General features: G+C 49.9%; 1 protein-coding gene across 1 annotated transcript; it reads left to right on the top strand.

Moving 5' to 3' along the window:
• Positions 1–2,208: 2,208 nt before the first annotated feature.
• On the top strand, positions 2,209–6,202 carry LOC103582875 (ubiquitin carboxyl-terminal hydrolase 2-like; the record flags this gene model as incomplete). The annotated part of the gene is made up of 5 exons (XM_008564348.1): positions 2,209–2,400; positions 3,271–3,402; positions 4,169–4,200; positions 4,722–4,772; positions 5,575–6,202. Coding segments are annotated over 5 exons (621 nt in total), but the record flags the coding sequence as incomplete, so codon positions are not given.
• Between the last annotated feature and the right edge of the window lie 6,665 nt (positions 6,203–12,867).

Genomic DNA, 12,867 nt, shown 5'->3' with positions numbered 1-12,867 from the left:
TTCTTTCCATCTACCAACTTTCAGATTGGATTGTTCTTGCTTTTCTAGCACTTTGAGGTGTAGTATTAGATGACTTATTTGGAATCTTTCTGCTTTTTGGATGTAAGCTTTAATTGCAGTAAACTTCTCTCTTTTTTCCTCCTACTTCTGCAGTATCCCACATGTTTTGATATGATGTGTCTTTATTTTCATTGGTTTCAAGAAATTTTTTGATTTCCTCCTTAATTTCTTCTTGGACCCATAGGTCATTCAGGATCCTGTTGTTTAATTTCCAAGTATTTGTATAATGTCCTGAGTTGCACATCTTTTTAATTTCTAGTTTCAATCCATCGTGGTCTGTAAAGATGGTTGGGATGATTTCAATTTTAAAAAAATTTTGATACTTGATTTGTGACTTAACATGTGGTCTATCCTGGAGAACGTTCCATGTGATGATGACAAGAACATGTATTCTGTAGTTGTTGGACGAAATGTTCTGTGGATAACTGCTGGGTCCAATTGGTCTAAAGTATAGTTTAAATCCTGAGTTTCTCTGTTGATTTGTTGCCAGGATGATCTGCCCAATGCTGAGAGATGGGTGTTTGGGTCCCCCACTGTTACTGTAGTGGGGTCTCTCTCTTTCTCTAAGTCTAACAGTGTTTGCTTCATATGTCTGGGTGCTCCAGTGTTGGGTGCGTATATATTTATGATTGCTATGTCTTCTTGTTGGATAGATCCCTTTATCATTATATAGTGGCCTTCTTTGTCTCTTTTTATGGTTTTTGGTTAAAGCCTATTTTATCTGGTATATGAGTAGCTACTTCTGCTCATTTTTGGTTTCCATTTGCATAGTATATCTTTTTCCATCCCTTCACTATTTCCATCCCTTCATGTGTGCATCTTTACATGTGAAGTGGGTCTCTTGAAGATGGCATACAGTTCAGTTTACCTTTTTAATCCAATCTGTCTGTCTGTGTCTTTTGAGTGGGGAGTTTAATCCAGTTACATTTAGGTTTGTTATTGAGAGGTTTTGTCTTTTTCCTACCATTTTTTGCTTTTTCTTTAGATGATTTAAATATCTTTTGGTCCTTTCTTCCCCTTTTATTATCCATATTCGTCTTTGAATTTCATTGGTTTTTTGAGGTGATAAGATTTAGTTTCTTTTTTCTTTCTCATTTGCATTTGTGCTTTGCCAGTGGGTTTTGTTCTTTCTTGTGTGTTTGTGGTAGTGATGATTGGTGTTTTGTATTCTAGATACAGGACTCTCTTGAGAATTTTTTGCAGGGCTAGTCGTTTGTTAATGAACACAGTTTTTATTTGTCTGGTAAATACACTATTTCTCCCTCATTACTGAAAGATAGCTTTGCTGGGTATAGTATTCCTGGCTGGCAGGTTTTTTCTTTTAGTATTCTGAAAACGTCATTCTGTTTTCTTCTGGCCTGTAGAGTTTCAGTTGAGAAGTCTGCTGTTAGTCTGATAGGGGCTCCCTTACAAGTGACTTGATGCTTTTCTCTTGCTGCTTTTAAGATTCTCTCTTTGTCTTTAAGCTTTGCCTGTTTGACTATAATGTGTCTTGGAAGGGATCTTTCTGGAATGAATCTGTTTGGGAAACTTTGAGCTTTCTGGATCTGAAGGTCTGTGTCTCTCCCTGTATCAGGGAAGTTTTCTGTTAATATTAAATTGAATAGGTTTTCAATGCCTTTACTTTTCTCCTCCCCTTCTGGAACATCCACGATGTGGATGTTTGTGTACTTAAGATTGTCTGCTAGCTCTCTCTCCCAAGAGTGTGGACAGGTGTGTTCAGATGGGTGCCAACTGCCGTCTCTTGTCCATTAGGCTTGAGGACACCCAGGAGGGTGACCCCTACTCCCCACTCACTTTTCCTCTTATCAGTTGGATCTTCCCACTGAGACTCAAGGCAAAGCCATGCTGCTGATGAAATCATCCCTGGACGGACAGATGTGTGCTGTAGTCCAAATTTTGCACAGGAGGCAAGACTTTGCGACTGCCCACTGAGAGCATGCACCTCAAAACCGGGTGGTAGACAATGTTGTTTTGTAATATTATCTGCATTTTTCTGCACGACAGAGCAGATGACCAATATTGGTCAAGGAAATGCTGGGGAAGGCTGGGGAAGTTTGTTGAGGAGGTTTTTCCCTGAGCTGCTCAGCCTGCTGGCCCTGGCCTGTGGGGTGAGCACAGTCCCCCTCTCTGCCTCTCCTTCCTAAGGAAAAGCACTTCCTTCGGCTCCCGAAGATCCTGATTCTGCAAGTCAGAGAGCTGACATTTGAAAACAGGAAGTTTCACAAAATTCAGAAGCCCGTCAATGTCACCCATGTGCTGAAACTGCACACCAGCCCTCAAGAACCCAATCAGTCTACATCTAACGGTTCCTGTGGGAGCAATGTTACACCAAGCCCAGTGAGTGCCTGCCTTTGAAAGAGTAACCCAAGCTCTGGTGACATTCATGTGGCCTTTGAGGTCAACTTCTTTTCTGGCCAGCAGCCCCTGCAACCAAGTCTCTTCATTTACTGAATGTTTACTGAGCACTGGCCCAGTAGAGACCACAAGACAGATTGGGTGGAGGCAGGGCAGGTGGGGTAAGGTGGGGGTGGGGGTGGCTCCAGGAAATCCCAGTCTGACCCTGCGATTAAAGATGTGACCACATGGCACAACGGGGTAGGGGGTGGTGAGGCCCAGCAGTGCCTGGAGAGGAGTTGGCATTGGGGTAGGGTGGGGAATGAAGAATGCAGGGCGGGTACTTGCTCAGGAGGTGGCGTGTGTGGGACTCCAATACAGGCTGTCCTGAAGCTCTGTCTCCTGCCCATAAGCCCCCTGAAGCCCTCAATACCCTCAGATCCAAGCTTCCCCCAGAGCAGCTGGGAATGCAACCTGGGTAGACATTCATTCTCAGATAGGAGGGCCTGCCCCCCAGGCTGGTCCTGGGCCAGGGCCTCCATGGATGTAGCCACATGTGGGCACCAGCACTTTCTAAGGGGATTCTCCAAAGCTTTGGGTTCTCAGACCTACAAGGATGTCGAGGTGCCTGTGCCCCACAAGGCTGTCCCCAGCTGGGTGTGGAGGACAGCGTCCGTAGCAGGAGGCCCTTCGCAGTCCTTCTGCTCATGGAAGCTGAGCCCTGGGCCCTGAGACTGCCCTGCAGTTGGGACACTCCTGTCTCCCAGGCCACAGTCACAGCTAGTAGGGCCTCTGTCATCATCCTGGAACACAGTCACATGCACCCCCGCCTGCACACCTTCCACCCTCTGAAGACCCCAATCTCCCCTGCAGGAGCACAAGTGCTACCACCTCTATGCCATGTGCTGCCACTCAGGAGACTGCAGTGGGGGCCACTACACGGCCCTGGTCCAGCCCAGTGGCCATGAGCACTGGTACAGCTTCAACGACGAGCAGGTGGCCTGTGTGAGTACATGCTGTCCCAGGGTGCCGGGTCCCTGCACCGCAAGGCCGGGTCTACACTGATGTCTGTATTTAGGGACCTGACGATTTTGTAAGGCGTCATCATCAGTCCCGTGAGCAACAGATGAAGGGGATCGATGAGGCTGGAGCTAAATGTTGCTTTTGCTAATGTTACGGGAAGTGATGGAGACCTTTTTCTTCAAGGTTTAATTTCTTTTGCAAGAAGCTTCTTATTTCTTAATTTCTGAAAATTCTGTATGTTCTTGCTGAAAAAGGAAAGAAAATTTAAACAGTACAGAGAAAGCTGTTCCTGCGATAAGAACAGGGTCCCGGGGGTTGGGGAGTTGGACAGAATGAAGCCCAGTGGGGGGTGGACTTGGGGGGAGGAAGGTGGGGGGGGCGCTCAGGGGCAGCCATGGGGGTGAGGCAGGGGCTGTGGTTCTCCTGGGAGGAGTGTGAGGGGCAGGGAAGGAAGCCAGGGAAGACTGAGGGGACGGAAGACAGCCACCGGGGGCAGGCGGGTCTGTGGGGACAGACTAGGGGACTGAGTAGGGGGTGGGGATAGGGGCCATGCAGCCCCCAGGAAGTTGGGGAGCATGTTACAGAAGACGGGTGATGGTGAGTCGGTGCCAGCCTGGACAGGGGTGCGAGGGGTGGGGGAAACACAGGGGCAACTCCCCTGGGGGCGTGGCTGAGGTGAGAGTGGAGAAGGGGACAGGGCCAGTGGTGGGAGGGCCACATCCTCACAGCCCCTGTCTTCCCTCTCCAGGTGGGGTCTTTTCGTAGGGACCTCATGCACAGGTATGATGGTTGTACCTCCCGGGAAGGGTGGTCTGAACTGTGGTCCTGCGGGTGACCTCCAGGACCCTGGATATTGCGGCAGAGCTTGCTGAGGACAGCCGCCCTTTCAGCCCCTCCCGGAGTGTTATTGTTGTGGGGTCGGGTTTGGCCTGTGTCCTCAGTGGAGGGATGGCGTGTGCATGGAGCATATTTGTGGGAGGAAGGCTGGGGCTCCTCCTGCTCCCCGGTGCCCCTGTGGTGAGACCACCCTGGGGACGGGGAATGTGAGTGGAGAATCATTTCCACGGTCATTGCATGCCACCGCCAGTGTGGGCTGCACATGTGGCCCAGGGAAGCTCTGAAATGGAAGGAAAACCCAGACATACGGAGGTGGCCAGAGAGACCCAAGAAGCCATGCCCACCCCAGCCACTGGCTCCATGGCCCCTGCTGGGGCTGGCATGGCCGCCTGCCAGGCTGGCCCGAGAGAGAGCAGGACACACTCAGCTGTCATCATGCTTCTCCCCTCACTTCCCCTGCATAGGTTTGGGACCCCTTACCTGCTGCTGTATCGCCGTCAGGACCCTGAGGACAGGTGAGTCGTCCTCTGCTCTTGGTGGGTGTGGCAGGAGGCGCAGCAGCCAGGGCCAGGTTTCATGCAGTGGCGCTGTTGCCAAGGTGGAGTGTTAGGGGCCCCCGAGGGCAGCACCCTGCAGGCTGATGCAGTCCTTGGGCCCTGCCCTCTGCAGGGCAAGGTTGGGGTCAGGTCTGGCCTCAAGGTCAGGGTAACAAGTCTGGAGGAAGAGGTTCAGGCCTGCACTGGGGACCGTCGGGGTCAGCCCTGCAGCTGGTCCCACCGGCTGTCCAGCCCCCTGGGCAGTGGTCAGGGATGAGGGCGGGGTGGGGGCTTAGCTTCTGCAGCTCCCATATTTGCTGATGTCACCTGGTGCTGTCACACAGATACTCCTATGTGAACAGGGCACTGGCCAGCAGATACTGTCTGGAGGAGGGAGGGCCCTGGGGCTGGCAGGGTTTTTGGTAGGGGAGGAAAAAGGTGTCCCCTTCCTGGGTGGGCCCAGGAAATGCTGTGGAGGCACCCAGGGGACAGACCACCTAAGCCCATGGGGAGGTGAGACCCCAGGGCAAGCCCCGGGCCTCTGCCTGTTCTCCCTCCTCCTCCCCACTTCCCAATAAAGTCCCCAAAGAGACAGATTCCTGGGGATGCAGCCAGAGAGGTGAAGGGACACCTGCATCTGGGGCCTGCTCCTGCCCTGCCCGGGCTCCAGGGCTGACTCGCAGACATTCCTGAGTGACTGATGTGTGCCAGGCCTGGGGGGCGCTGTGAAGGGCAGGGATAAGGGGCCTCTCAGCCTGCGATTCGGCCCCTCATGCTGCAGGCGGGAGTCCGAGCGTGCCGAGCCTGGTGGTGGAGACTCTGGGACGATGACAGATGTGGCTGCCCCAAAGAAGAAGGTGCCTTTTGCAGGAGTGCAGAGGAAGACCCTCAGCATGGACTCTGCCACGGTTCCCAAGAAAAGATGCAGACGGAGCCCCCGTCCTCAGCAGGACGATAAGCCTGTCTCCTGCAGACAGAGCCGTGCCTGTACGTGACGGTGTGAGCTTGTCCTCCAGACAGCACCAGGTTGGCCCTGCCCTGAGGGGAGCACACCCGGCACACCCGAGGGGTCTGCTGTGGGGAACTGTGTGTTCTCATGATGACCCCCTGAGTTGCAGAGCCAAAAGGACAGACTGCCAACTTCCTGATGAGGAAGTGGTGGTGGGCTGAGCACGGAAAAAGCTGAGGCTGCGGCCCAGCAAGTTTGTGAAAACTGCATGCTCTCATTTATGACTGCTGATTAAAATCTAGTTGGCCGACCACAAGAACTAAGCTGCGCTCGGGTGTGATGATTCTGAGAAGACTTCTGAACAACTTCTGTTTTTTTTATTTTTTCTCCCCCTACTTCCCCTTTTTTACACTTCTATATAAGAAGCTTGTGTGAGACAATAAAACGAGGCTTGATCAGATCCTTGTCTTGCCTCCCTCCTTTGCGTCTCTTGTCCCACCCACTCCCCCTTCCAGGTTCCACGGACCGACTCCCAATTCCCGAGGGAAGGGACAGTCTGCCTCATGTGTGTGTGTGTGTGTGTGTGCGTGTGTGTGAGCATGCATGTGTACCCGCGACATGCTCAAGACCCAAAGGTGCCTGAGAAAGGAGGCCTGGGCCTTTACTGCAGAGGCTGAGGTCTGCAGGGCTGGGCAGGTGTGAATCCCTGATCACATACGTGTATTTCCACCAGCATGAAGTGACTGGTGAAGGTACAGTGTAGGGCAGACTTTTCTGGTAAGAAGGCAGAACAAGGTACCTAACGTGCTGCATGCTACATGCTGCAATGGACTGGGATTTGGGGAGAAAACATAAGAAATATCCTGTCAGACGCATCACTGAACTAACAGGAAAGTCAGGCAAATCCGCAAGGGCTGATGTTGACTAGGTATCTGCAAAGCTGAGGCACGGCCCATGCTGTCCTGATGTGGGGAAGGGGAGAACCAGTTCTGATAACTAAAAAATTTATGATTTAAAGGTGACATTTAGAAAAGAGAGGATGCTCGGGCCCCCCACAGATCCAACCACAAGCAGGGGTTGCATATGAGACCTCTCCATAGAACAACTGTCAACTCCCAGTTAAAAGGCTGGCTAGAAATGACCTGCCACAGCCTCGAAGAGAGACAAAGAGACTCTTCTGACGTGATCAGAGCCCCTTTTCTTTGGGGAGAAAAAAGGTTCCCTGAGAAATGGTACCAGTGGGTTTGCCTTTGTGCAGGTTTGGACTTCAGGATGGTGCAGGGCCTGGGATCCTCCAAACCGTGCAATCGACATGGGCGCTGAAGCTCACCCGCGGCAGGAGCGGATGTAAAACCTCACCCACTGAGCTGCACCAGCTCCTCACCTGCAGGCTTAATAGAAATGAGCTCACCAACCCCCTGAAGAAACTATTAGCCACAAGAAGGGTCACTAAACAAAACATGGAGCAAAATCAGCCTGCTGTGAATTTCAGATCAGCTATAAAAATCACACGTCATCCAGCTGGCAGAACAGTCCCCATCGCCCCTCTCCCCAACATGGAGCAATTTACAACTATTAAAAAGCAAAAAGTGTCAACCTGGGACTGCTGCAGCTCGGGGGAAGAGGAGAGACCCGTGGGGTTTGAGAAGGCAGGAGATGCCTTGGTGAGAGGAAGAAAAAACTGCTTCAACCTTTTTGAGCTTTGGCTGCTTCAAGGCTGGGCCTTTCAGAGGCAAGAAGAAACTGCAGTACACACAGCAGGAGCAGCAAAAGCCCCAGCTGAGCACTTTGTGTGAAGTTTCCTGGAGTCTGCAGGGAGAAGAGGGCCTCAGAGCACACCATACCAGACCCCGGGCCGGTGAGACTACCGACAGGTCTCCCATGGACTCCCATAGGAGGAAGGGACCACAGTCAATTGAAGAAAGGAACCAACCAGAGGCTGGTGAGTCTTCACAAGGGACTCATGCAGGCCTGCCCCATGGGAAGCATTTGGAGTATGGGGGGAGGCTGGACCCTTGGAGGAACACTGGGGTCCAGAGGGCAGCTGATCTGCTTTCCAATCAGCACAGGTCTACTCAATGGAGACAGGTCAGGGAGATAGAACTGCACGAGGGGCAGTTTACTGCAAACACTCAGTCCCAGGCCAGAATTTCTGCAGAGCCCAGGTGTATCTTACCTCAGAACATCCAAATGTAATCAAAAGGCCAACAATTAAAATCTAGACCATGCAATAAAGCTTCTCCCAGAGACTCAACAGTAAAGCAGCAATTTAGCACAACCATAGGGCTCAAGTGCTGGTCCCCACAGGACGTTCCCTCAATTTTGGAACTAACCAAAGCCTCAGAACAGAGACAAAGCTCTCGTTTCCATCAATAAATGTCGAACACCATCAAAGAACACCCATAAAAAAAACCTAGAAGAGGTAGCAGTCTCCTCAGATGCCCAGGCATCAATGTAAAGACACAAAGATTGAGAAAGAACAGAGTAATATGACACCAATGGTAGTGGATTGAGTTATGTCCCCCCAAACTCATTGGCACTTGATTGTGTCCCCAAGTTTTATGTATTAGAAACTTAGCCCCCACTGTGACTGTTAAGAGGATGGGAAATCCTATTATGGTAATTGAAAGGTGGAGCCTTGAAAAGGTGATTGGATTATAGGACCACGCAGTAGTGAATGGATTAAAAATGGTGGTCAGGGACGTGGTTCTGAGGGCTTTAAAAGAAGAAGAGATTCTGTCTCCCTCTCTTTCTGCTTACACCATCTCGAAATGTGGGATCCCTGGGTCCCAGTCACCACCACCAGACGAACTTTGGACATCCCAGCCTCAGAAACTATGAGGAATAAATTTCATTTACTTTATAAATCACCCAGTTAGAGGTATTTTGTTATAAGCAACAAAAATGGACTAATACAGAAAATTGGGACCAATGAGTGGGGTGTTGCTATACAGATACCTGAAGATGTGGAAGCGGCTTTGGAACTGAGTAGTGGGCAAATGCTGGAGGAATTTGGAGGACTTAGAAGAAGACGAAAAGACAAAGGAACGTTTGGAATGTCTTAGAGACTGGTTACGTGGTGGCGAGAGAATGCTGATAGAAATATGGAATGTAAAGGCTATTCTAAAGAAGTGTCAGGTAGAAATAAGGAGTTTTTCAGAAACTGGGGCAAAGAGCAACCTTGCTATAAACTGGCAAGGATCTTGGCAGCATTCTGTCCATGCCCTAGGACTTTGTGGAAGTTGGAATTTAAGAGATGTGAACCAGAGCATTTGGTGGAAGAAATTTCTAAGCAGCAAAGCATTAAGGAAGCTGCATGGCTACTTGCAACAGCCTATGCTGAGTTATGGTGGCAAAGGCTTGATATAAAGCCAGAATTTAAAAGGAAAGCAGAATGTAAAGATTTGGAAATTTTACAGCTTGTCCATGTGGTGGAGAAGCAGAGAGCATTTTCAGAAAAAAAATCCAATGATACTAGCATTAACACACAAAAAACAGGATTATCAAGAGAAGGAAGAAAAGGCCCTGAAGGTATTGCAGAAGGCTCTGGGACCAACCCTTCCATCTCAGGCCCAAAGGCCTAAGGAGTCAGAATGGTCTTGGAGAACAGGACTGAGACGCCCTCAAAAAGCTCACTGCTCAGGGCCACCTCTGGAAGCTGCTTCTAGCACCAGCACCCCAGCTGTTTTGGCTGCTCCATCTATGGCTAAATTGACCCTAGGTGTGGCTAGACATGCAACTTTGGAAAATACAAGCTGGAAGCCTTGGTGGCATCCACGTGGTGTTAGGTCTGCAGGCTGGCAGAAAGCCAGAGCTGTGGAGGCTTGGGAGCCTCCACTCTAATTTCAAAGGATATACGGAAAACACTGGGGGCCCAGGAAGAGATCTGTCACAGGGGCAAAGTCACTGCAGACAGCCTTCACTAGAGCGATGCCGAGTGGAAATGTGGGGTCAGAGTTGCAGCAGAGAAACCCCAACAGTGCCGGGCATCATGGAGCCATGAGAGCAGAACCACTACAGACACCCTAGACCTGTTGAGCTAACCAGAGGGGAACACCAGCCTGGGAGAGCTGAAAGGAAAGCCACAGGAGCAGAGCTGCCCGAGGACTTGGGGACCCAACCCCCCACTAGTGTTTAGAGGAGGTCGAACATGGAGTCAAGGTACATGATTCACCAGCTTGGAGATTTAATGCCTGCCTTGCTGCATTTTGGAATTGTTGGGGACCTGTTACCCCTTTCTTTTGGCCTATTTCCCCCTTTTGGAATGGGAATGTGTACCCTATGTTTGTCCCACCACTGTATCTTGGTAGTAGATAACTTGTTTTTGATTTCACAGATGGGACTTTGAACTTTGGACTTTTGAGATGAAAAAAGTTCACACTTTGGGGATGGAATGAATGTATTTGCACGTGAAAAGATGTGAGTTTTGGGGGGCCAGGAGCAGAATGTAGTGGATTGAATTATGTCCCCCCAAACTCATTGAATCTTGAATTGTGTTCCCCAAGTTATATGTATTAGAAACTTGGCCCCTGCTGTGACTGTTAAGAGGGTGGCAAATCATATTATGGTAATTGAAATGTGGGGCTTTGAAGAGGTGATTGGATTCTGGGAACATGCGGTAGTGAATGGATTAAAAACAGTGGTCAGGGGTATGGTTCTGAGGGTTTTAAAAGAAGAGGAGAGTCTGTCTCTCTCTTGGCTTTCTCTGCTTCCACCATCTTGCAATGTGAGATCCGAGTCATTTACGCCACCACCAGATGGACTTTGGGCTTCCCAGCCTCAGAAACTGGAAGCAATAAATTTCATTTTTCTTTATAAATCACCCAGCCTGAGGTATTTTTTTTATAATCAACAAAAATGGACTAATACACCAACAAAGGAAGCGAACCAAGCCCCAGGAATGGACCCAAAGGAATAGCAGATTTATGAAATATCTGACAGGGAATTCAGAATAAACCTCTTAAGTATGTTAAGGGAGTCACAAGAAAGTACAGATAGATGGTTAAATGATATCTAGAAAACATTCCAAGAGCAGAATGGCAAATTGACAAAAGTATTAAACCAATTTTTTTTTTTAAATATTGAAATTCTAGAAATAAAGAACACATTATCTGAACTGAAAAACTCCATAGAATGGTCCAACAGCAGACTTAACCAAACAGAGAGAAGACTTAGCTCAAAGACAGAATATATGAAACCATCAAATCAGAGGAGCCAAAAGAAAAAAAGAATAAGAACAAATGAAACAGAAATCCAGCATATATGAGATTCCTTCAAGCAAAGTAAGCTCCACGGAATCAGTGTACACAAAGGAGAGGAAAAAGGAGGAGATGTAGAAAGCATATGCAAGGACATAGCTGAAGGTTTCTCACATGTGGAGAAAGATGACAGCGTCCAGTACGGGAAGATCAGAGGCCGCCAATCAAATTCAATCCAAGGAAGAACACCCCGAGGCACATCATAATCAAAATTTAAAAACCAACAACTAAGAAAATGCCGAAAACATCAACAGAAAAAAACCTCTTAACATTCAACAGAGCCCCAGTACGTCTCTCAGCAGATTTACCAGTAGAAACCAAAAGGTCAGAAGTGAATGAGATGATATATTGAGGGTGCTGAAGAAAAAAGACTTTCTTCCAAGAATTCTCTACCCAGCACAACTGTGACAGAGAATTCAAACATGAAGGAGAAACGACGTCTTTCCCAGACAAACAAAAGCTAAGGGGATTCCCCAACACTAGACCTGCCTTACAAGAAGGGCGAAGGGGAGTTCTTCAACCTGAAGGAAGATGACACTAAGGGGCAGCAAGAGGACGACCAAAGTCCATGACTCATTAGTCAAGTCAGTTCACGGACAACCTCAGAATACTCCGAGGTCATACGGGTGGGGAATAAACCACTTACATCCTTAGTATGAAGACTAAAGGAAAAACCTAACAAGACACTATCACATGCAACAACCATACAAGAGAACTATTAAGAAATGTACTTGAAACAACAAATTGTGATAACTTGCCTCCCCTACACCCTTCTTCCTTGGATTTAGTTGAAGATGGTGTTTAAGCCTGAATTCTAAGCCATCTCTTTGGGTTGTCATTTTCTGGATTCTTCCCATTCTTAGAAAGAAGGCTTATGGGAGTGGCAATGGCAACTGGTCTGGAGCGGCCGCGTCAGGAAACAGCGCGATCCTGAGAGCTGTGCGCTGTGATACCAGAGTATTGACTGCATTTCCAAGAGCAACAAAAGACGAATAATTCTTTCAACAACGATCCTACATCGACAAACAAGCGGCAGCAGGTTCGAGGTTTTGGGGCCGACACGGAGAAGGACTCCTGGGAGCGCCCAGGCCCGGCTGCGGGAACGAATTGGTGGCTCAGACAGCAAAGGCCGGGAAAGCCAGCAAAGGACTGCCCAGAAGCGGTCTGAAGCACGCCAGACCGGCCCACCCTGCAACCTCTGTGAGTCACCCCCAGCAAAGTCCCACTTGTGGGGTGAAGCCCGACTACTCCCTGCCCGCCTGGCCCCCGCCCATCACACCAGGCTGGGCGCCCACAACAAAGCTGCCTCCATTTTCTAGGGTGGGGTCGGAGAAGGCCGGCATAGTGAGGGCAGGCCAGTCATCCCTGTTTGGCGTGGCTCCCCGCTGGGACGTGCTAATTGCTTACCTCGACGCGGGGCACACCGGGGCCTGTGGACCGGCCTATAGTCCCACTCTTCCCGTGGATCTCAGACGGGGCTGGCAGCGTGGGAAGTCCCCGGCCAGCGTCGGGGGGGCTGGGAAGAGAAGCCCGCCAAGATGATCTCTCCGCCACACCCTGGGCGCCGGCCCCAGATAAACTCCCTCTTCCTGAGAGGCAGATTCCATCTCTGGGGACCTCAGTTTGGAAGAGCCCCTGGCTGGTTTCTGGTGGGGAGAGGGGAGCCCGGTGTCCCCCTCGAGTTACATTGAAGTGTACCAGTCGAGTTTCTAGGGGAGCCGACCCGAGTGTAGGGGAGACAAGGAGGAATTGTAGGCTGACCGACCCTCTCCCCGAGGAGTTCACTCCCGGCAGCCGCCGGAGAGACAGGACACCTGCTGGGCAGGGCGGGGCATGGCACAACTTTGATGACTCAACTGAAAGTCAA

The sequence above is a fragment of the Galeopterus variegatus genome, unplaced genomic scaffold (genome assembly GCF_000696425.1).
Source record: "Galeopterus variegatus unplaced genomic scaffold, G_variegatus-3.0.2 Scaffold18307, whole genome shotgun sequence".
Classification (NCBI taxonomy): domain Eukaryota; kingdom Metazoa; phylum Chordata; class Mammalia; order Dermoptera; family Cynocephalidae; genus Galeopterus; species Galeopterus variegatus.
The sequence above is the reverse complement of the archived record's forward strand: the minus strand, read 5'-3'. Positions and strand labels throughout refer to the sequence as shown.